A 20,165-nucleotide genomic window follows, 5' to 3' on the forward strand; every position below is an offset into this window, starting at 1 on the left:
TAAAAGCAGTTACAATATGACACTGGTAAGAGCCCTGGCATTCTTATATTTTTGTTTTCTCACTCGCTTTCCTATCTTTACATGCTGCTTCGTGTAAAATTAAGTAAGAAAATAGACCAAAGAGGAGAGAAACCATAGAATTTATTTTGCCCAAGAGTTGTCAAATGTACAAAGAAGAGGTTAGAGTCAATTCAGTTTTAGAATACAGTTTTAGTAATAGTTAGGTATGATTTGTAAGTAGGAATGAAAAGCTATATGCTTTCTGTTTTTCATTCCATTTAAGACTCTTCTTTTGAGGAAACATAAATGATTTTATTTTACTTTTCTAGGGTATGGATGATGCACAAGTACGAAGTGCAGCCACTGATATATTCTCATATTTGGTTGAATACAACCCATCCATGGTACGAGAGTTTGTCATGCAGGAAGCGCAGCAGAATGATGATGTAAGTAGAGGGTCCCCAGAAATGTGTGTTCGTTTTTTGAAATTACTGGTTTATATTTACAACTCTATTAAGGACATGAGCCTTAGTTCGGAAGAAGTAAGGAATATAGTCATGATGGTTACAGGATGCTGAACTACCATGTTTTTCAAAGTTCTGTTAGTCAGGTGAGATGAGTGTTCGCCTGTTTACATATTCTTATTCCGTTGTGTGTAAAGTAAAACAGGTTACCATAAACCACCATTTTGGTTAACATCAACTAACAAGCAAACATCAGGTTAACAAGCAAAACAAAATGTTTTTGAATGATGGCCTCCTTAAAATGCGAAATGTAAATTTCAGCCTTGATCTTAACATGTACATGTGTTTTTAATTTACTTGTAAGAAACCTGTGTTCAGTTTACTGTCACACATGTTGAAAGTGGAATTATGGTCCAAAGTGTTTAAGAACCCTTTTTGACAGAGGTTTACATTTCCCAGAGATCCTCTGTAGCTGATTAACACAGAATGCTAGCACACAACTAGTAGTAAGAAAGGTATTTCAAAGTGGTATTCAGTGAAGAAAAAACATTGTGCTGCCTTTTCCATAGGGGAGATAGTTAATTTTTTTTCTTGTATCTGCTAAAAACATGCCAGAGAACAGCAAGCTGCTGGTGCTGCTGTTTCTGTACTGGAAGAAAGGGGCAGCTGGGACAGGGAATATCACTGGTGGTTCCAGCCACTTGAATCTGATGGCTGTCCTCTTTTACGGGGGACAGTGGTAACCAAGCAACTTCAGCATAGGGATTCCTAAATATGAATACTATTTTCTACTTCTATGTGTTATTCCTGTTTTCTGCAAATACATGTTGGGGTTATTTTTAGGTGAAAATAATCTCATCAAGTTCAATAGCATTATAAAATTTACTGGTTTATGTTTGTGGAAATAAAACTCTTGGTACGTATTCTGAAGGGGGATGCAAATTAAAACTTCTGTATTCTGAAAAGGCTTCCAGAAATCAGTTGAATTTTGAGACTGTTAAGTATCTGTCTCTGTACTTTTTATCTTTTGGCATTTCAGTTCAGACTAAATTCTAAATTAGATTGTTAATTTCAGAACCATTTTTAGTTGCTTTGGAAGATTCTTCTTCACTGCTTGTCTTCTTACTGTTGAACCACTGACCAGAATGTGTCACTGGCATGTAAAGTTAATTCATTTCTGTTAAGTTTGGGATTTTTGTTTCGTAGGTGTTTACATTATACAAAATGTTGATAGAACACCATTTTTAACCAGGCAATAACCCTTTTAGAAGACAGTTTCAGATTTGGGGTAAGAGAGTAGCATTAGAATTGATTTTTTGCCTTTTTTTCCCCCCCCCGTTAGGATATATTACTCATTAACCTCATTATAGAACACATGATTTGTGACACAGATCCGGAACTTGGAGGGGCAGTGCTACTCATGGGTTTGCTTCGTACTTTAGTTGATCCAGAAAATATGCTTGCCACTGCCAATGTAAGTACATACCTTCAAATGAAATTACAGTTGTTTTTTGCAGAGCATTTGTTCAGATGTTATATATCTAATCTTTTTTTTATTATTATTCTTTAGAAAACAGAAAAGACAGAGTTCTTGGGTTTCTTCTACAAACATTGTATGCATGTTCTGACAGCCCCTTTATTGGCCAATACTACAGAGGACAAGCCTAGCAAAGGTAATGCCACTCTGGATGTTGGGCTCATCAAGGCTGTTGAATGTCAATGTTTAAAACAGAGTAACTGTCAAAGGACGTTTTCTGTCTTGAAGAGAATCTGAGACTGTGATACGTAGTTCAAAGTGAAATGTTGATTCATGATTTAGTAATTTGAATAATTTATAAGTACAAAATTTAGCAGAGGGATTCTGATTTAAGAAGTGAAAAGCACTTGCTGCAGCTTTTGCTTCAGCAAAAATTAAAATATTTGTATAATTTTTAGTAACTCACGGGGCTGTTAGGTGACATAGACTCGTAAACATGCGTAGGTGTTTTTTAAGGTCAGGGATTACTAGCGAGGGTGCAAAATTGCCCCTGAAGTGTGTATCACAATACTGTGCTGAATTTGAGGGTATTGGTTCTAAATCAGACTAAGAAAGCAGAGATCAGTGATGAAGTAACCGTTCTTGCTGGCTACTAGCAGCAGTACTGTTTGTTTCTTAATATTATAACACATCCAAAATGGACGTAAAAGGAGGTACATAAATGATACATAAATGGTCTGTAAACTTTTGAATTTATTGTATAGATCTCCAAGGGATTAGTTAAATTAATCTGTTTTATCTCAGCTGGCTTCCAGATAGATTGGAAGTAAGTTTTTTACTATTTAAAATACTTGTGTCCTTTAAGGTAGCGTTACCTTTTAAAAAAGATTAAATCTAACATGTATTTAATTTGTTATTTGTCTACTTAAAAGCGGGATTTGAGTTACTTTTTTGTATATGCTGATATGATTATGTCTAAGAAGTATTAAAAGAGCCTGAGAGATTTCTTGCATAATACTTTTGTTAAAAGGCATAATAGATCACGTTTTTGGTACAAACTTAGTCACGGTACTGTATATAGGGCAATGTTTTATGATACAGACATGTGGACATCATAATGAGATTTGGTTAAATAAGTCTGACTGCTTATGTTAGTGTTAAGTTCTGTACTCTCTGAACTTCCAAACACTGATTTAAGACAGACAAAATGTAATTGTTTCTATAGTTAAGACAGTTTCCTGCCATATCTGTATAAATAGAAAATATTCAGTCCATAACAGGCTTGTTCAATTTCTATTTTAAAGACTAAACATGCCCTCCAGCACGTTCTCTAAACTATCTATCTGTGAGAATATACAAGAACGTGGAAATGTTTACCAGACTGCAGTTGGATATTTGAAGTTAGCTTCTGAAGGCAATATCCAACATGTATTTAATTATTTTGGTTTTGTTTTTATTATAGATGATTTTCAGACAGCCCAACTCTTGGCATTAATACTGGAATTGCTAACTTTCTGCGTAGAACATCATACTTATCACATAAAGAACTACATAATTAACAAAGATATCCTGCGAAGGGTACTCGTTCTCATGGCCTCAAAGCATGCTTTCTTGGCATTGTGTAAGTTTGAAAGCTAAAGAATAAACTAGTATTTTGTCAATGTGAAGTGTAATGTATCTTCGTTCTGCTGGAAGAAACCTGTTCACAGATCATGACAATTTATGACTGAATACAGAAATTCTACTATTATACTCTGGGTTTCTCGTACCGATTTATAGATACTTCAGATAGTATTAGTAAATAATTTTGTATTTGTAGGTGTCTTTTTTTTTTTTTTTCCTAAAAAGCAGAAGGATTTTTCTTAATCTCAATGTAGAGGTGAATTGAAAAGATGGTATCTCGATATTGAATATCCTAAGAGAACCATTGTAAGTTTTGATATTTTTTTAGTAGAAATTATCAGAGGTATTTAATTAGAGATACGGTTATCTGACTGCATTGAACAGCACAGAAGTTCAGTGTGCTGCTGTGCAAACTCTGATAGTGTCTTGACCATGCTCAGCACAGTAATAGCGAAGCAGTGTGACTTAATTCTGGAGGCAAGTAAGAGATTTTTTCCCACGATTCTGTTGTGCACATAGAGTAAAACAAAGCCTAAAGTTGACTGAGCAGTACCATACGATAAGAAGTGCCTTTTAAATTTGTAACTGAATCACCTGAGTTTGGTTTTAGCACCCTTGAATAATCTTTTTTCATGTACACCTAGTTGCTAACCAAAATGTGCTGCCTTATAGTGAGATGATAGTCTACTTTCTGTTTATATTCACATGCTTGTGTACGCTTTGGAGTTCTAGAAAGAGCTTTAAACTGGATGTAAGTTAAGTCTTCGCTTTACTATGTGTGTGAAGAAAATGTCATTTACCAATTTTGAAATTAGATAGTTTGCATCCTAATCAAATAGGACTTAATTAAATGTAATCAAACTTACGCTTGAATAATAGGAATGATAAGCAAATTTCCCAGTTCTACTGAGAAAATATTTTGCCTTTATCGTAAGTAATTTAAAAAATAAAAATTACACCTTTATGTTAGTAGTAATATAGTTAAACAGTAGTATATTATTTCTTCAGTGAACAGAGGTGGTTTCACTTGTACAATTACGATGGAGGATTTCTTTGTAATAAAATAGATAAGTAATCTTCAGCAGTATAGTCAAGACTGTTGAGAAGCAGTGAATAGCTGAATGTACTCCCTGGTCCTAATAATGTAATGCTGTTTAAGAACAGAGATTGCAAATTACCCTAACTAATGCTGAGTAGTTTCTGGATTTTTCTTCTTTTGAATCTAAAAAGTCTTTTGACAACACTTCTGTTTCAGGTGCCCTTCGTTTCAAGAGGAAGATAATTGGGCTAAAGGATGAATTCTATAACCGTTACATAATGAAAAGTTTTTTGTTTGAACCTGTGGTCAAAGCCTTCCTAAATAATGGTTCCCGTTACAATCTGATGAACTCTGCCATAATAGAGATGTTTGAATTTATCAGAGTGGTGAGTGCTGTTACATGCTGAAGATAATTACTGTATTGTTTAATCTTGTAGTTCAAGACGACTTTTCTTTTTGCTTGTACCCGAAATTACACTATCATAGCGATGTGACCATATGATACTGTATTTAAATGAACTTTCTTTTGTATCAGTTACATATTCTTAAGTGTTCTTTCTTACGTTCAAACAGTACCATGACTTGAAAGTTAAATTCACTTGGTACTCAGTGTACTCATCGTACCCAGATTTGCAAAGGCAGCCCTAATCAAGTTTGATCGTGCAGATTGGACAGACCTGTTACAACAGGAATGTCATTTGAAACTGCTGCTACAAAAACATCAAATTTAGTTGTGCTCTGTAATGCCAATTCAACAGAACATAGAAACATACAGAAGAGAGATCAGTCTTGTTTTATTATATTAATGGAGTGCTACAAAGTCCCTTCCATGGGGAGCCTCTTAAAATATTCCTGCCGGTTTGGCTGTCTGCACAGTACTGTTTCCTCACTGTTGTCTGCATCCAGATTCCGACAAGATGCTGTACAGACTGTAAATGTGGGAAATGGGGCCAAGCTAGGGCGCAGCCAGTTGTGGAGGAGTAAGGGGGTGAGGAGAGAAGGAGGCTTTGTCACCTCTCGAAATCTTCTGTGCTGACAACCTCCTTCCTCTTTGAGTTGGGACTCAAGGTAATTCAAGACTGAGACGACTTGATCATCGTGGAAGAATTGATTTCAAATGGCTTTGAAGCTATGAAAAAAGTTAATCCATATAGGCAGCCCTGACTTTTGCGCTGTGGTCTTTCAGTACTCCATGGGATTGTGTGCTGATGCTATAGCTCATGCTATGAGGAAATAAATCATCTTTTATTTTCTTATCCTCCTTTTCACACAGATACCCAGGTTGCATTTCCAGAATACTTCTTGGTATCTGGAAAAAATTTTTGTCAATTTTATTTCATTCATGTTTCTTCTTAAAGAGCTCAAAAAAAGTGGGCTTTTGTTATTACTGATGTATTACCTTTCATAAGAGGTGACCTTTGAGCATATATAGCCAAAAAAGAAAATAACCAGTGTATTAAGATTTATGTTGCTTTGCTTGTCCTTAGTAGATGGTAATTCAGGTATTTATTCCACAGCGTATCCCAGTGTATTGCAGCGCTAAGAAAGCCAAACCACGCAATTTTTCTGCTGCAGTACGCAGACCTGTGCTAGTCTCAGGTGTCTGGAGTGGCTTTGGGCAGCCACAACGCTAAACTGAAACAGCAGAAGGGTTGGGAGGTTTTTGTGAAGCACCTTGACCAGCACTGTATGGCCACAAAAGAAAAACTTGATGTTAGTTTCTGATGAAAAATATCTTCCTTGTTCTCATACTAAACAAATGCATCGAATAATTATTTTTACAGAAGTAATTTATTTGCAATGAGGAAAGGAACAATATGAATGATAAGTCTGTATCTCATAAATATATTCTTTAATTGACTGATTTACACCAGGTATCAGTTAATCTGTCAATATAAAAATATTTATACGTTACAGTAGGAAACACCTTTTAGAATTTTCTGTCAGGGTTTTAGGTTCTGTTCATGTGTTTTGAAGGAGATACTGCTAGAAAATGGCTGCTATTATGCCGGTTCCACTAATCAAATATTTGAAGCTCTAGATTTTTAACTACACTTGTATGCATAATGCTCCTTTTTACATCAGCTAATTAATATGATGCTTCCTATGGAATGTTTAAAAATAATCTCTCGTTTCAGTTACTTTTTATATTGTATTAAATAAGTTCCTTTGAGTGAAAGTAAGTCACTTTATGTTTGTTTGTTCCTATAGGAAGATATAAAATCGTTAACAGCTCATGTAATTGAAAATTACTGGAAGGCACTGGAAGATGTAGATTATGTGCAGACATTCAAAGGACTGAAACTACGATTTGAGCAACAAAGGGAAAGACAAGATAATCCAAAACTTGACAGGTAAAATGCACTACATGCTCTTATTAGTATACCAGTGCTTTTATTCTGGTTTGGGAATATTGGTGGGTTGTTCTGTCGTGGTGAGAAATGTAAATAATTTAGACTCCTGCTTGCATCTCAGGCATTGTTGAATTTACTTGATTAATAGTGCGATTTCCAGATGTGTTGCTTCAAACTCTTGGTCACCTTTCAGCTGACATATTAGTTGCTGGACCCCCAGCAACAATGCTAAGTTGTCATATCCTAAACTTCTGTATGCTGTTGTAATGAGGCTGGAAGGCTATCAAGTATCTGAAGTTCATTTGCTTAAATAAGAGATTCCCACTGTTTGATTTAGAAAGATTATTTAGTTGTGAATTATCGTTCTGTGGATTTTCCCTTCAAAAATTCACATCAGATTTCCTTTTATTTTAATTAGTTGCGGGAGTAGATATTTAGATAAGCTCTACCAAAATGACTGAGAAATAGAATATACAAAGACGTTTTCAGAGGATGCTTTTTTGTCACTGTTAGATTTGCTGATGGAGTAAAAAACAATCTGATTAACACTTGAATCGCTCCTTCTGTTTGCCAGAGCAAAAGTTCACGTCCTTAGTACAGAGTTACCCAAGGTTAAAAGGTTAGGGTGTACAAAAATAGGAAGTTTTGGACTTTTTACTGCATTTATTTTTGGCAAATGGGATTACTGTTATATGGAGTTTCATTCAAACAAAATGGACTGCTTGCATGAATAGATGAGTTACTCTTAAGAATTGTTAGCAAGATCTGTTCTTGTTCTATTGTCTTGAATTAGTTTGAAAACCCATTAAAAAATTAATCTGGTAAGTCATACCAGGACATCTTGAAATTCCAGACTTTTAAGTTAATTTCCTGCCACAAGATTTCTTAACCAATATTTAAATTTGAGACTTGTACAATTAAAGTGAGAGTATAATCATAGCTTTGTTTTAAAATGTTGAAGCACTTTCAAGAGTATGTGCGGGATCTGCAGTTTTGAGTACTAATGTTGTACAGGTGAGATGTTATTTTGGCTTGTGTCAGCTAAGCTTCTCGCTTAAACAGCTGTGAAATTCAAGCCTACAGTTCTTACATTAATGCATGCGTTAGAAAGAACACCCAGCCGCTTCCTTCAGTAATTTCCATCCAGTATAGGAAGTAAAACATTGGTCTTTTCTTGGCTTAAGTTGAGCTAAGTGGCTGTGTGTAGTTGTGCCACATGAGTTTATCCGACAGACAATTAGAGCTTCAAGAGGTTTGTAGCTCAGCCGGCCCAGTTTTTGCCTTCTTCCTACATCTTACATAGTGGCTGCCCAAGCCCTGTCACAGTCCGTGTAATTTCTTAAGTGAAAACCCAGAAATAATAAAGTGCAAAAATAACAAGAATCTGTTTACACATTTTAGCAAAGAACAGTTCAGTAAGGAAGGAGGACAAAAATTTTGTTGACATGGGCCACAAAAGTATTCAGAAGAGTGCCACTTTAGTAATAGTTTTGCATTATTGGCAGAACTTGAATTTAAATGCAGTGTAAAATGATGCAGCATGAATAGATGACAGTGTTGGCAGGCAAATTTTTCAGAATTAGATTTATTTTTAAAAGTACAGTTAGCGTTCTTATTTAATACCTTGTAACTTCCTAATTTTTCCCTTCTGGCTTTTTCCTGCAGTCAGTAATGCAAGACCTTTTCTCTAAATAGAATAATCTCAGATTGTATTATTAACGTTTTGATTCCAGTAACAGCGGCTTTATGAAAAACATTACATTTCAGACTTACATTGTGGCCAGTAAATTTTGAACGAGTGCTACAGAAAATTTGTCAAGGGTTTCATGCTTTTATTGGAAATTGACTGTTAGAGTCAACATCTAGCAATGAAGAGTGTTTTCAGCTTTTTTTCAGCCTATTTTCCGCTTCTCCTCCCCCTCTTCTTCTGGGTGCACATCAGTGTCCCTCTCCTCCAAGGCCATCATACTGCTCCTGTGAGAAAAAAGAAAAGGAAGGTGGAGCTGAGATAGACCTACGCTAATAATAGATCAAATGGGGAGGGAGAAGTAGCACTTTGTATCCAAGGCTCTGATGAATGGAAAATACTGATAGAGACCAAAAAATGTAACAGGTGGATGTGGCAGAAAGAGAGGGCTGGCTTGTTAATGTATCTGTTTTAAACTGGAGTCATAGTTCAGTTGGATTTTGGGTTGTGTTTTAGTTTTTTTTTTGTTGTTGTTTTTTTGGGGTTTTTTTGTTTTTTTTTTTAACACATTGGACACATTTAACCCTAAATACTGACAAGTTATAAAGTATTTTCAGAACAAAAATCTATGGTTTCTAAACTCTTTGTTTACAACTTTTTATTTACCAGTGCAAACTGTTAATCCAAGCCTGAATACAACACTTTAGTGACATTTATTAAAATTGCTTTTAATAGTGCTGTTTGTAAGCTACAGAATTTTGGACAGATAGAGGAGTCTGAATGTGCTACTAGCAGAGTTGTACTTTGTTTGATTCTTTATACAGAAAAGTTTTTAATGATATTTGCATTGAAAATACAAAGATTCACATACAGAATGATTTGCTGGTATTTTTATTGCTCTGCAATATTTGTATCTGTAAGCTGTCACTGTAAATGTCGAGTAGAAGTTTTATTATTAATATGAGTTGGTTTTTTCGGATCAAAAGTTTTAAAACTTACTGTTCTGCAGCATGCGCTCCATTTTGAGAAACCATAGATACAGAAGGGATGCAAGAACCCTGGAGGATGAGGAGGAAATGTGGTTTAATACTGATGAAGACGATATGGAAGATGGAGAGGCAGTGGTGCCCCCTTCTGACAAAACTAAGAATGATGAAGATATTATGGACCCTATCAGTAAATTCATGGAAAGGAAAAAATGTAAGTGATGAGAAGAAGAATGCCATATGGCTTATGCAGAAGCCATAGCTTGTATTCTTTAGTCCTACTGCAATGGAAGATTTGCATGTATTTACCCTGAAGTTCTTAGATTTTGAAACTGTGACCCCAGGTTGGGGGACCACCCCTTCAAAACAAGTTTTGTCTTTAAAAGCGGAATGATACAAAATATTGTTGTTGATTTCTTAAAGCATTTGAATGACAATCTTGGCTGATGGTCAAGTTTTCCTGTGTTTTATACGGGTTTAGAATTCAAAATTTTCGACGTAAGTGTTCGGGTGATACCATTGGTAGAAAAAAAGTTCATTCCTGGCCAATGACAACAGCTGGTAGGTGGTATGCTAGCATGAAAAGAAAAAGTCTAGATGACTCACTTTACCAAGTGGTACCTAAAGTATTAAGCCTTTTCCCACACAGTAAAGTGATTTATACTTAAGTGTTTCACTGGATGTTGCTTTACTTTTACATTTTTTTTTTTTGTGTTTATTCTTTTCGCTCCAGTGAAAGAGAGTGAAGAAAAGGAAGTTCTTCTGAAAACTAACCTTTCAGGTCGTCAGAGCCCAAGTTTCAAGCTTTCCTTTTCCAGTGGTACAAAGTCTAACCTTACCAGCCAGTCATCTGCAAGTAATCTGCCTGGATCCCCAGGGTCTCCCGGATCCCCAGGGTCCCCTGGGTCTCCAGGATCAGTTTCTAAAAGCACATCTCAGATGGCAGCTATTACAACTAAGGTAATGTTGAATGGCCGCAGGTTGGCTTCATTGTTACAGACTGGGAATTTGCTTTAGCACCTCTCTCAAGTTTGTGTGAATTCTGACACATGAAGCAGTAACGGGCTGTCGGGTTTGTGTGTACTTTTTGTCTGGCCTTTAGCATTTTTAAGGAGATCTGACATGCATATCAAAAGAAGAAATAAAAGCTCTTTTAATGCCCAAACTCTTAAACTATGGAGCATACAACTAGCTGCTGTTTGCAGCGATCTTTACTATGAAATACAACAGTTTACTTCTGTTAAACTGCACAGGGATATTTGGCAGGTAGAAATACAGAAGTACTTTGGAAACAGCGCCAAATTTTGCCAGGCTGCATGATGTCCCACCACCCCTACTGAGAATTTCTACTTGTTACCATTTTTAATGTTGTTCAGAATGATATAACTGGCACACGTGAAAGAAATAAATGGCATTATGGAGGGGTGGTTGCTGCAAGCCAAAATGTTAACAATTTTTCATCGCCTAGCATGACTTTTTTACCTTTTCAAATAACATATAGTTTTGGGTTGGAACATATTGAAGTAGAAGATGAAAGCCCGTTTAAAAGAGTCAGTATAACTTGCAGTGAATATCCAAACCCAGCATTTTTAAATACGTTTTAGGATGCCATTCTGATTTTATCAGAATTTTGGCTAAAACTCAATTTAAACAAGGTCAGGGAAACAGTGACTGGTGTTTTCTCGGCGCTGGGGGACAGGTAAGGTAGTGTTGGTACAGCGTAGTTCGGATAATGAGAATTTACTTCCGTAACACATGTCTCCATTTCTGAAAGGTCAGGTATGTATCTCAGTTCTCAGGTAGCCCTGGAATAACTCTGATTCATCAGTTTTTATACCACCATACCGCTTGTTCACCTAACTTCTAGTGAAGGCAAATGGGGTTTTAGGTTTTTTCTTTCTTGTAGTCAAACATGGCTTAAGAGTTTGTGTTTGGATTACCTTCTGATGAAAATACCTGAATGAGAAGAGTTTGGCTGATGGAAGAACTAAGTGACGCTTCCTCTAAATCCTTCTGTGGAGGAAGGGGAAGCAGGGAATTGGCTGATGTAGTTGCTAAGCCACCCTCCCTGATATTTGAAAAGTCATGGCAGTCAGGTGAAGTCCCTGGGGACTGGAAAAAGGGAAACATTGCAGCCATTTTTAAAAAGGGTAAAAAGGAGGACCCTGGGAACTACTGACCTGTCAGCCTCACCTCTGTGCCTGGGAAGATCATGGAACAGATCCTCCTGGAATCTATGCTAAGGCACATGGAGGACAGGGAGGTGATTCGGGACAGCCAGCATGGCTTCACCAAGGGCAAGTCCTGCCTGACCAACCTAGTGGCCTACTGTGATGGAGCAACTACATCAGTGGATGAGGGAAGAGCTATGGATGTCATCTATCTGGAATTCTGTAAGGCCTTTGACATGGTCCCCCACAACATCCTCCTCTCGAAATTGGAGAGAGATGGATTTGATGGGTGGACTGTTCGGTGGATGAGGAATTGGCTGGATGGTCACATCCAGAGGGTAGTGGTCAATGGCTCAATATCCAGATGGAGATCAGTGACAAGTAGTGTCCCTCAGGGGTCCATACTAGGGCCAGTACTGTTCAATATCTTCATCAGTGACATAGACAGTGGGATCGAGTGCACCCTCAGCAGGTTTGCAGATGACACCAAGCTGAGTGGTGCAGTCGACACGCCTGAGGGAGGGGACGCCATCCAGAGGGACCTGGACAAGCTGGAGAAATGGGCCTGTGTGAACCTCATAAGGTTCAACAAGGACAAGTGCAAGGTCCTGCACCTGGGCCGGGGCAATCCTATATCAATACAGGTATCAATACAGGCTGGGGGATGAAGGGATTGAGTGCAGCCCTGCCGAGAAGGACTTGGGGGTACTGAGAGATTAAAAGCTGGACATGAGCCGGCAATGTGCTCTCGCAGCCCAGAAAGCCAACCGTATCCTGGGCTGCATCAAAAGAAGCGTGGCCAGCAGGTTGAGGGAGGTGATTCTGCCCCTCTACTCTGCTCTGGTGAGACCCCACCTGGAGTACTGCATCCAGCTCTGAGGTCCTCAGCACAGGAAGGATGTAGGCCTGTTGGAGAGGGTCCAGAGGAGGGCCACAAAAATGATCAGAGGGGTGGAACACCTCTGCTATGAGGAAAGGCTGAAAGAGCTGGGGCTGTTCAGCCTGGAGAAGAGAAGGCTGCGGGGTGACTTTATTGCACCTTCCGGTACTTAAAGGGGGCTTATAAGAAAGATGGAGAGGGACTTTTTAGCAGGGCCAATAGCGATGGGACAAGGGGTAATGTCTTTAAACTAAAAGAGGGTAGATCCAGACTGGACATAAGGAAGACATTTTTTACAATGAGGGTGGTGAAGCACTGGAACGGGTTGCCCAGAGAGGTGGTGGATGCCCCATCCCTGGAAACATTCAAGGCCAGGCTGGATGGGGCTCTGAGCAACCCGATCTGGTTGTAGATGTCCCTGCCAACTGCAGGGGGGATGGACTAGATGACCTTTAAAGGTCCCTTCCATCCCAAAGCTTTCTATCATTTATTTCATTTATGAAAAAAATACAGTAGTTAGTCAAGCACTTTTTAAAAGGGATAGAATTGCCTTGGAATTTAGTTCAGTCTGTTCTGTATTTCTGCTGGAGGCTTGCTCTCTCACAAACAGTATAATTCCTTGAATCTGAAATAGAGTCTTTCCATATGGAGCATATTGCATACAGCATTGGCTCCAAAATTGCAAGTCGTGGTGGCAAAAGAAAAATGTTCAGGTTACACTGAATGTGCAATGCACTGAAAAACCATTCATGGATTCAGGCATAAGCTGCTTTCTTTCAGTGACAGGTACACTGTTTATAAATGTGCCACAGTCGCAAACTAGAAACGGTGTTGAAATGGGGTTTGTCATTAATTATCTGAACTTCTTATCTTATGTGTATATACTCAGTGTTATGTTTTATGTGACTGTACAGAGTGTGTGTAATTGTTTATCGAATTGTATTTTGGTATACAGTTGGCTGCAATTTTCCGGTTTGGATGTCCATCATGAGACACCTGAATAAGTAATACGGTTTTTGAGTAAAGCACAAGTAAATGCCATCGTAGTCAAATGCTGGTTAAGCTTCAGAAATTGCAACGTACCGTAGTTAGAGGAAGTTTGAGAACTTCATGCTGCTGCTTCATGGGTCCAGAGCAGCCTAATCCTAAAATCTGTGGTTATTTGCACTACAAGGGAGTTTTTAATATTGCTAGTTATGCTTTCATTTTCAGCTGCCAAGTTGTTTAAGTTTTGTAACCTGTACACCTCATTCAATTATATTGCACAAAAATTTTTTTAAGTTACTACACATTTAAACTAGCTTTCATGAAGACAGACTGTGTTCCAAAAATATCGTAGTTCAACAGCTCAAATTGAAGGATATTCTGTATTTGTTTCTGAAGTGCTTCCAGATTGCTCGTTGCTGCAGTCAGCTATGCTCGGTAAAAAAGAATTTCCAGCTTTACAGATAGAGCTGCAGTGGCACTTAGCAAAGCTAAGCAGATTTTTAGATCTTCTTAAATTTCAGCTGGAAATACTTCTATCCAGTTGGATAGGTAAAACCCCATTTTGGATTTATTCATTTAAACATTTTTCAGACAATGTTGTTTTCATTCATACTGAAGGGTTTATTTTTGTTCTGCTTCATTGTATTCAAAACTTCCTGAAGCAGTGCGCTTAGGGCAATATTCTGTGCAAACATCGTTTGCCAGTACAAACGTGAAGTATCAATGTGCAAATATTTTCTTAATCACAGTAATTGTGTCTGTCTTTGTAGGGAGGCCTCGTTGGGCTTGTAGATTATCCTGATGATGATGAAGAGGATGATGAAGATGAAGATAAAGAGGAATCTTTACCTTTGTCAAAGAAAGCAAAGCTTGAGTCATCATAATGGCAACTGTTGAAGAACGTTACCAGTTGGGGGAAGGATATTTTTTCCAAGAACAAAACAAACCCACAGCAAAGCAGCAGTCTTGTGAATTACTGTGTGTGACACAGATCAACCTATACAAACAGATTTCTGCCAATCAAGTGCCAATTCAAAGGAGCAGAAGAAGGGGAAATATTTTGTTTAGCGGAAAGACTTACGCCTTTGAGCTCTCCAGCTTGGACCACACATTGCCCTTTTCTCAGGGAAGGAAATGGAAAACAAAAACAAAAACAAAGCCAACAGGGCAGGAGTTTTGTTAGTGGAACTCTGGATTGGCTGGTCAGTTGCTACAATCAGAATATGCTTTCTTGGACCATGTATGAGACTTCTGAAGAAAAGGCGGTTTTTGCCATAATTCTTCGCTAGTTAAGAATGCCAGCAGTTTCTTTGTATAAAAGAGACCTGCCTTTGAAATCGTACATTCTGAACATTTTAGTCAAGCTACAACAGGTTTTAAAAACCTCTACGGGGGAGGGCTGAATATAAAGTTTCCTCTTTTTTTTTTTTTTTTTAATCTGTTCCCTTTGCCCTTTAAACTGCAGAATTTTTTTTTTTTTGGAGGTGGGGGATTTGTTTGTCCCTTCTTGATTAAAGATTGAGTGGAATTCTAGATGTGGTCACTTTTGTGTCATAATTTTTTTTTTGCCCCCCTGAGTGTATGCTTAGTTGTTGAGTATATATTTGGGACCATTAAAATTTTTTGATGTAATATAATCTCACTGTTGTGCTGGTACCTGTTTCACCCTGTGTAATTTTGTTCTGCATCACAGTTCTTAATATGTTTAGGATTTTATGGAAGATGGTATAGTTTTTATTGGAAAAAAAAAATAATCTTACCACAATGTGCATAAAAGCAATACTATTTTGTGACTAAATATTTTATATTAAATTTTACATCAGCAACTGTCTTGAGAAAAAATTCAGGGAAATAGGATGGAATCAAAAAATTGAAACCTATAGATATGAAATTAGTATTCCAAAGAGACTTTGAAATTTCATAACTGAGAACAATGATGGTAGACTAACTCATCAAAATGCAAGATGGGTGATTTAGGAATACCAATATATTGACTCATTTGACTTACAAAAATAAAAAAGAAATAATTAAAGCTGAAGGAAAACTGCATTAGTGGGTTGTTTTTTTTTTAAAACCTCTGATTCCCTTTGGAATACCAGTTTTAGTGAATTAAAGATGGTTGTAGAATAAACTCTTTACAAGGATACCATCTTTTGAAATTTATTCTAATACTCAATTGAAAAACAGCAATTAAACTGTGGGTCTAACTCAATGACTACCTTCTTTCCCCTTTTTCAAAAAATCTAAATAATATCAGTTATTAATTTGAAACTAAATGTTATATCCTGCTTCCTTATTGCTTGTACAGAAGATGGCTTTGATGGCACAGCAGTGCTCCCTGTGAAGGGGAGTTTATTCAGTTCCTTTGCAAACAAGAGAGCCCTTCTTACATGTATTTTCAAGAGTTTATTTCCTTTTGGACATTCAAAGCACCAGTGTTGCAACAATCGTGATGTTACACGTTAATGTAGCACATCCAAATAGAAATAAGAAATGAAAATCTGAGGCTGCCTCGTACGTGATCCCAGCCAAGTGTAGATTAGGACTTTGTTCTGAAAATTGTGGGTTGCATGGCAGATTCTACGCTAACTACAAATGTCAAAGCTTTTGTGCTTGGACTTTATTAATACATATTAGTAATTTCGGATTTAAATAAGAGTGTGCATTAGGGAAAAATAATTAGGTCTCTCTTTTCCTCAAAAAGTTCATTTAAAATCACTTTCCAAGGTTGAGTTTTTACAGTGTGTTTGAAATGTCTGTGACAGGGCAGTTCTCAGCAGTAAATTTTACCGAGCGCGCGAGAGTAGAGCACTTGGCCACTGCAAGACCAGATACAGTCCTCTGCTGCAGTATGAGGTCCCCATGCTGTCTCAACAACCTGTCTGAAACCCGATTCCTGCAACTTTGGTGTCAGAGCAGACATCGTGACAAGGAAATCTGTAATTTTGCACGTTTTCTTAATTAGCCTGAATTTAAATCCTTCCCAATCTGTCAGACTTTGCTTGAGCATAAAGCTCTCCAAATTTATCCATGTAGTCGTCTTCATTTCCTCCAGGCTATATCTTAGGAAGTAATTTTTCTGAGTTGGTTGAAGGAACTTTTTTTTGTTGATTTTTTTTTTTTTTTTTTTTTGGTGTTCTTTCAGCTATTGAGTGCTTAATCTTTTGATGTTTGATGCTGCAGTCTTCTAAACTTTCAGATACTTTCATGATACTTGTAGGACTCTTGGATTTTGGACTTTAGTACTTGAAGCATTACATTTAACAGAAGAAATACTATCCTTAAGTTACTGGGTTCGGTCAAAATAATAATGGAAGTAGGAATATTTTTGAACTTTTTATATTTTTATGAAGCTCTAAAGGACCGGTAAAATATTAAGCTGCACATCTTTTAATGCTGTCTAACTTGTAGCTAGATGGTTAGTTGTCGTCCTTCTCTTTCTCTGGGCTGATGAGGGTTTTTTTATTCTTTGTTTTAATACCATTTGTCCGCATCGCAAGCGAGCTGTGTGTATATTTATTCCACATGGCTCAGTCATCTTAATTGCATTTTAACTGTATCCTTTAGTATGGTTTACAGGGTAAACCCTCGTGTATCATACAGGCAAGGTGCAACATGCTTGAATCATCAGTACAGGCCTCTCTTCCTTTGGTGGTTGCAAGACTTGATGGTTACTCCGATGTACGCTTCCCAGCTTTCCGCCTAGGTTCGCTGGGGATACCAGACAAAAGTATATAGAGCGCCTGGTCCGCCAGGGAAGCACGCCCTTACGCTAATGAAAGCAATTCCAGGAAATCGGGAATATTTCCAGATTTTCTTCCCCTGTGCACGGAGGGCGGCTCTTTTCAGGTAACAGTGCACATCGCTGAGAAACAGATCTCCGATGTCATGAGGGCGTAAGGATCTGAAAGCTGCTGTACCTAACAAGTTGCCTCTAAAACGTACCCGTCTGTGATATACCTGCTTGGTAAACAAGATGTGGCTGTTCATCCATCTCTCATAGCCCACCCGCTTGAGAAGTCATGTTCTCATGCAGTTAAGTGCAAGTAGGCCCAGTCCTTTTAATGCACCAAGGTTGAAACTGTTCGGATCGGTTTTAGCTGTGTTTTTACATCTCTGCAAATTTCCGAAACTGTTTCATTAGATAACTGCTAAGAGTCTGTTCTCATATTGCTGCTGAGGCTCCATCAGGGCATTAGCTACCTTTCAGCCCAGCACAAGTTACATTGGCTGCCTTGCTAAATTATGTTTCCCAGCATCGGTAGAGCGGGCACAGAAGTTGAGCCTTGCCTCTACCAACCATATTACAGCTGCAGAGTCATTCTGGAGCAACGCTGTCTGTGCTAGCACTGCGGTTCCCCTGCCTTGAGGATATCGAGACCCGTTCCAGGTAAGCTGTCAAAGTAGGAGACCAGACGGTTACTGCTTGGGCTCACCCGTAGCATAAAGAGAAGTTACCAACAGCTGAAGTTTTCCAAGATGGGTTGTCTGTGCGCGTGTTCTCCACCTGCTCCTACTGCTTTCTCTTTTCGGACTCCAGAACAAATGAAGGTATATACAGCATGTAGTTCAGTCCGGAAAGGAGGCAGGGCATGCGGGCATGCTGCAGATACAGCAAAACCTTCTGTGGGAGGGTTTGTAATGCCTGCCTTTAACCACAGCCACGATTTAAAGCCTGTTATTCATGCGAGGGTGGCATAACTTAATATAATAGGTGGCTATTTGGTGAGCTTGTATCTCAATTTAATATTGCTCTAGTTGCAATCGCGTTCACTGGAGCATGTAAATCTTGTGGGTTTTTTTATATAAATTGAAATTAATAAAACTATTCAAAGCTGAAATGAAGCCCTGCAGACTGCTGCAAAAAAAGGCAATCTAAAAAAGGGAGGGGGGAGATGTAGTCTTCTGTACGCCAATCGTATTTATGAACAATGTAAAAATAATATATAAGCCAGTGGATAATACTTAAAAAAAAAAAAAAAAAAAAAAAAGGCAGGTAGAATGCTACTGGTAAATGACTGAAATAGCTACTGATTTACAGGCCTGTGCCAGTGCCCTCGCTGTGCACTGTTGCATCTCCCGGAGGTGTAAGGTATCTGCCTGTCTCAGAACTTCTCTGAAATGGCTCCGTGTGAGCAACTGTGTGTGGTTTAGGCTCCGAACTGGAAATTATTCAGTATAGGGTGGAACTGCGCTCACAAAATGTGCACCTGTAATATAGACTGGGGATGGTTTGGGCTGAATAACATTGGTTCTGATACTCCACTTGTAAGCAACTTTAAATTACATGCATAAAGATACGGTATGTGGGCTGCCCACCTAAAAGGGTTCAGAGGCACTCAGTGGTCGCATGTATCGGTTTGTTAGCATTGCTTCTGGAAGTACGTGCATACTGGAGCCCTTACGTTGTGCTCATGAGTTTTCAGACAAGGCTAGTCTTTTCTCTTGCGTTTCAGATGTACCCTTTAGTGCCTGAAATGTTGGAAATTTGATTTTAAAGCGTGCTTACCTCAGTAAGGCTTATTTTAATCTTGCTGATGTTGAGTGGCCTTTTGACAGCTGTGGTGTTCGGATGGGGGATCGATGCTGTGAGATTGGAGAATTCAGTACAGTCTCCATCCCGCTGGTGAGGCCAGAGACGGTGCGACGGTACCTTCGCTCTGCCACTGAATTGGTGTTGAACGGGCAAGGATCCCCGACGGAAGCGGTCATCAGGGATATGCCATTTGTTAATCTTGCCATTCAGCAGGATTTGATCAATGTTGTGACTAAGGATGTGGAGGTAACTGGAAGCAGCTCCCGATGAACCGATTCACAGGAGTCTATGCTAACAACCACGAACATTTGGCAGAAACGTTAAAAAAAACCCTGCATTTCCAATCTGCTTCTACTTTTACACGTCTGAAAATGGTGTTAAGTTAGATCATCTTATCCTGAAAGCAAGCTTCTTTCCTTCTGATGGCTCACCCCACCTCCACGCTTCCCCCAAAACAGAACTGACTGCTGCCATCAGTCAGGATTTTGTAATTAGCCAGGAGAGCTGGAAGCTGCAATTCTTATTGAAGAAATAACTGCTGATTAAAACCAACGACAGAGCACAGCTTTTAACATGTTTGAGTTTAGCCTCAAAATGGAAATAAATCTACCGCCCAAAGGTCTAGGTTACCTGCAGTAAGAAACAAGGAAGATGTAAATGTTTGTTTTTCATGGGCAGGAGAACTAAGTACCAAAGCTAATAACAGAGTAATACAAGTGTTTGTCTGTATTCAGAAGTTTTTATATGTGTGTGCTCTTTATAAAGCACCCTTCAAATTTTCTTAGTATTTATGTAGCTAGCTATGTCTTTATCTGAATAGATAGGCACTGTTTCATCTTTAGAGCATGTGTTCCTTTGGAGCCAAGTATGGAAATGCATGTATTTTGTTAGACCAGGTGTGTTGTGGGATTTCTTTTTTGACACAGTTGTCCATTGGGGCCATACAGATGTTCTGCACAGC

At 38.3% G+C, this 20,165-nt stretch overlaps 1 protein-coding gene across 1 annotated transcript in view; it reads left to right on the top strand.

Annotated features, from left to right (window-relative positions):
- The window catches only part of PPP4R3A (protein phosphatase 4 regulatory subunit 3A), a 47,572-nt gene extending 31,951 nt beyond the window's left edge, over window positions 1–15,621 (top strand). The window contains exons 7-15 of the mRNA XM_082317929.1: window positions 330–446; window positions 1,807–1,938; window positions 2,035–2,137; window positions 3,404–3,562; window positions 4,820–4,989; window positions 6,815–6,957; window positions 9,654–9,844; window positions 10,364–10,590; window positions 14,439–15,621. Coding sequence (XP_082174055.1) covers window positions 330–446; window positions 1,807–1,938; window positions 2,035–2,137; window positions 3,404–3,562; window positions 4,820–4,989; window positions 6,815–6,957; window positions 9,654–9,844; window positions 10,364–10,590; window positions 14,439–14,552 — 1,356 coding nt within the window. The 3' untranslated portion in view covers window positions 14,553–15,621. The remainder of the gene's footprint in view (window positions 1–329; window positions 447–1,806; window positions 1,939–2,034; window positions 2,138–3,403; window positions 3,563–4,819; window positions 4,990–6,814; window positions 6,958–9,653; window positions 9,845–10,363; window positions 10,591–14,438) is intronic.
- The last annotated feature ends 4,544 nt before the right edge of the window (window positions 15,622–20,165 follow it).

The sequence above is a fragment of the Platalea leucorodia genome (assembly GCF_965183815.1).
Source record: "Platalea leucorodia genome assembly, chromosome: 7".
Classification (NCBI taxonomy): domain Eukaryota; kingdom Metazoa; phylum Chordata; class Aves; order Pelecaniformes; family Threskiornithidae; genus Platalea; species Platalea leucorodia.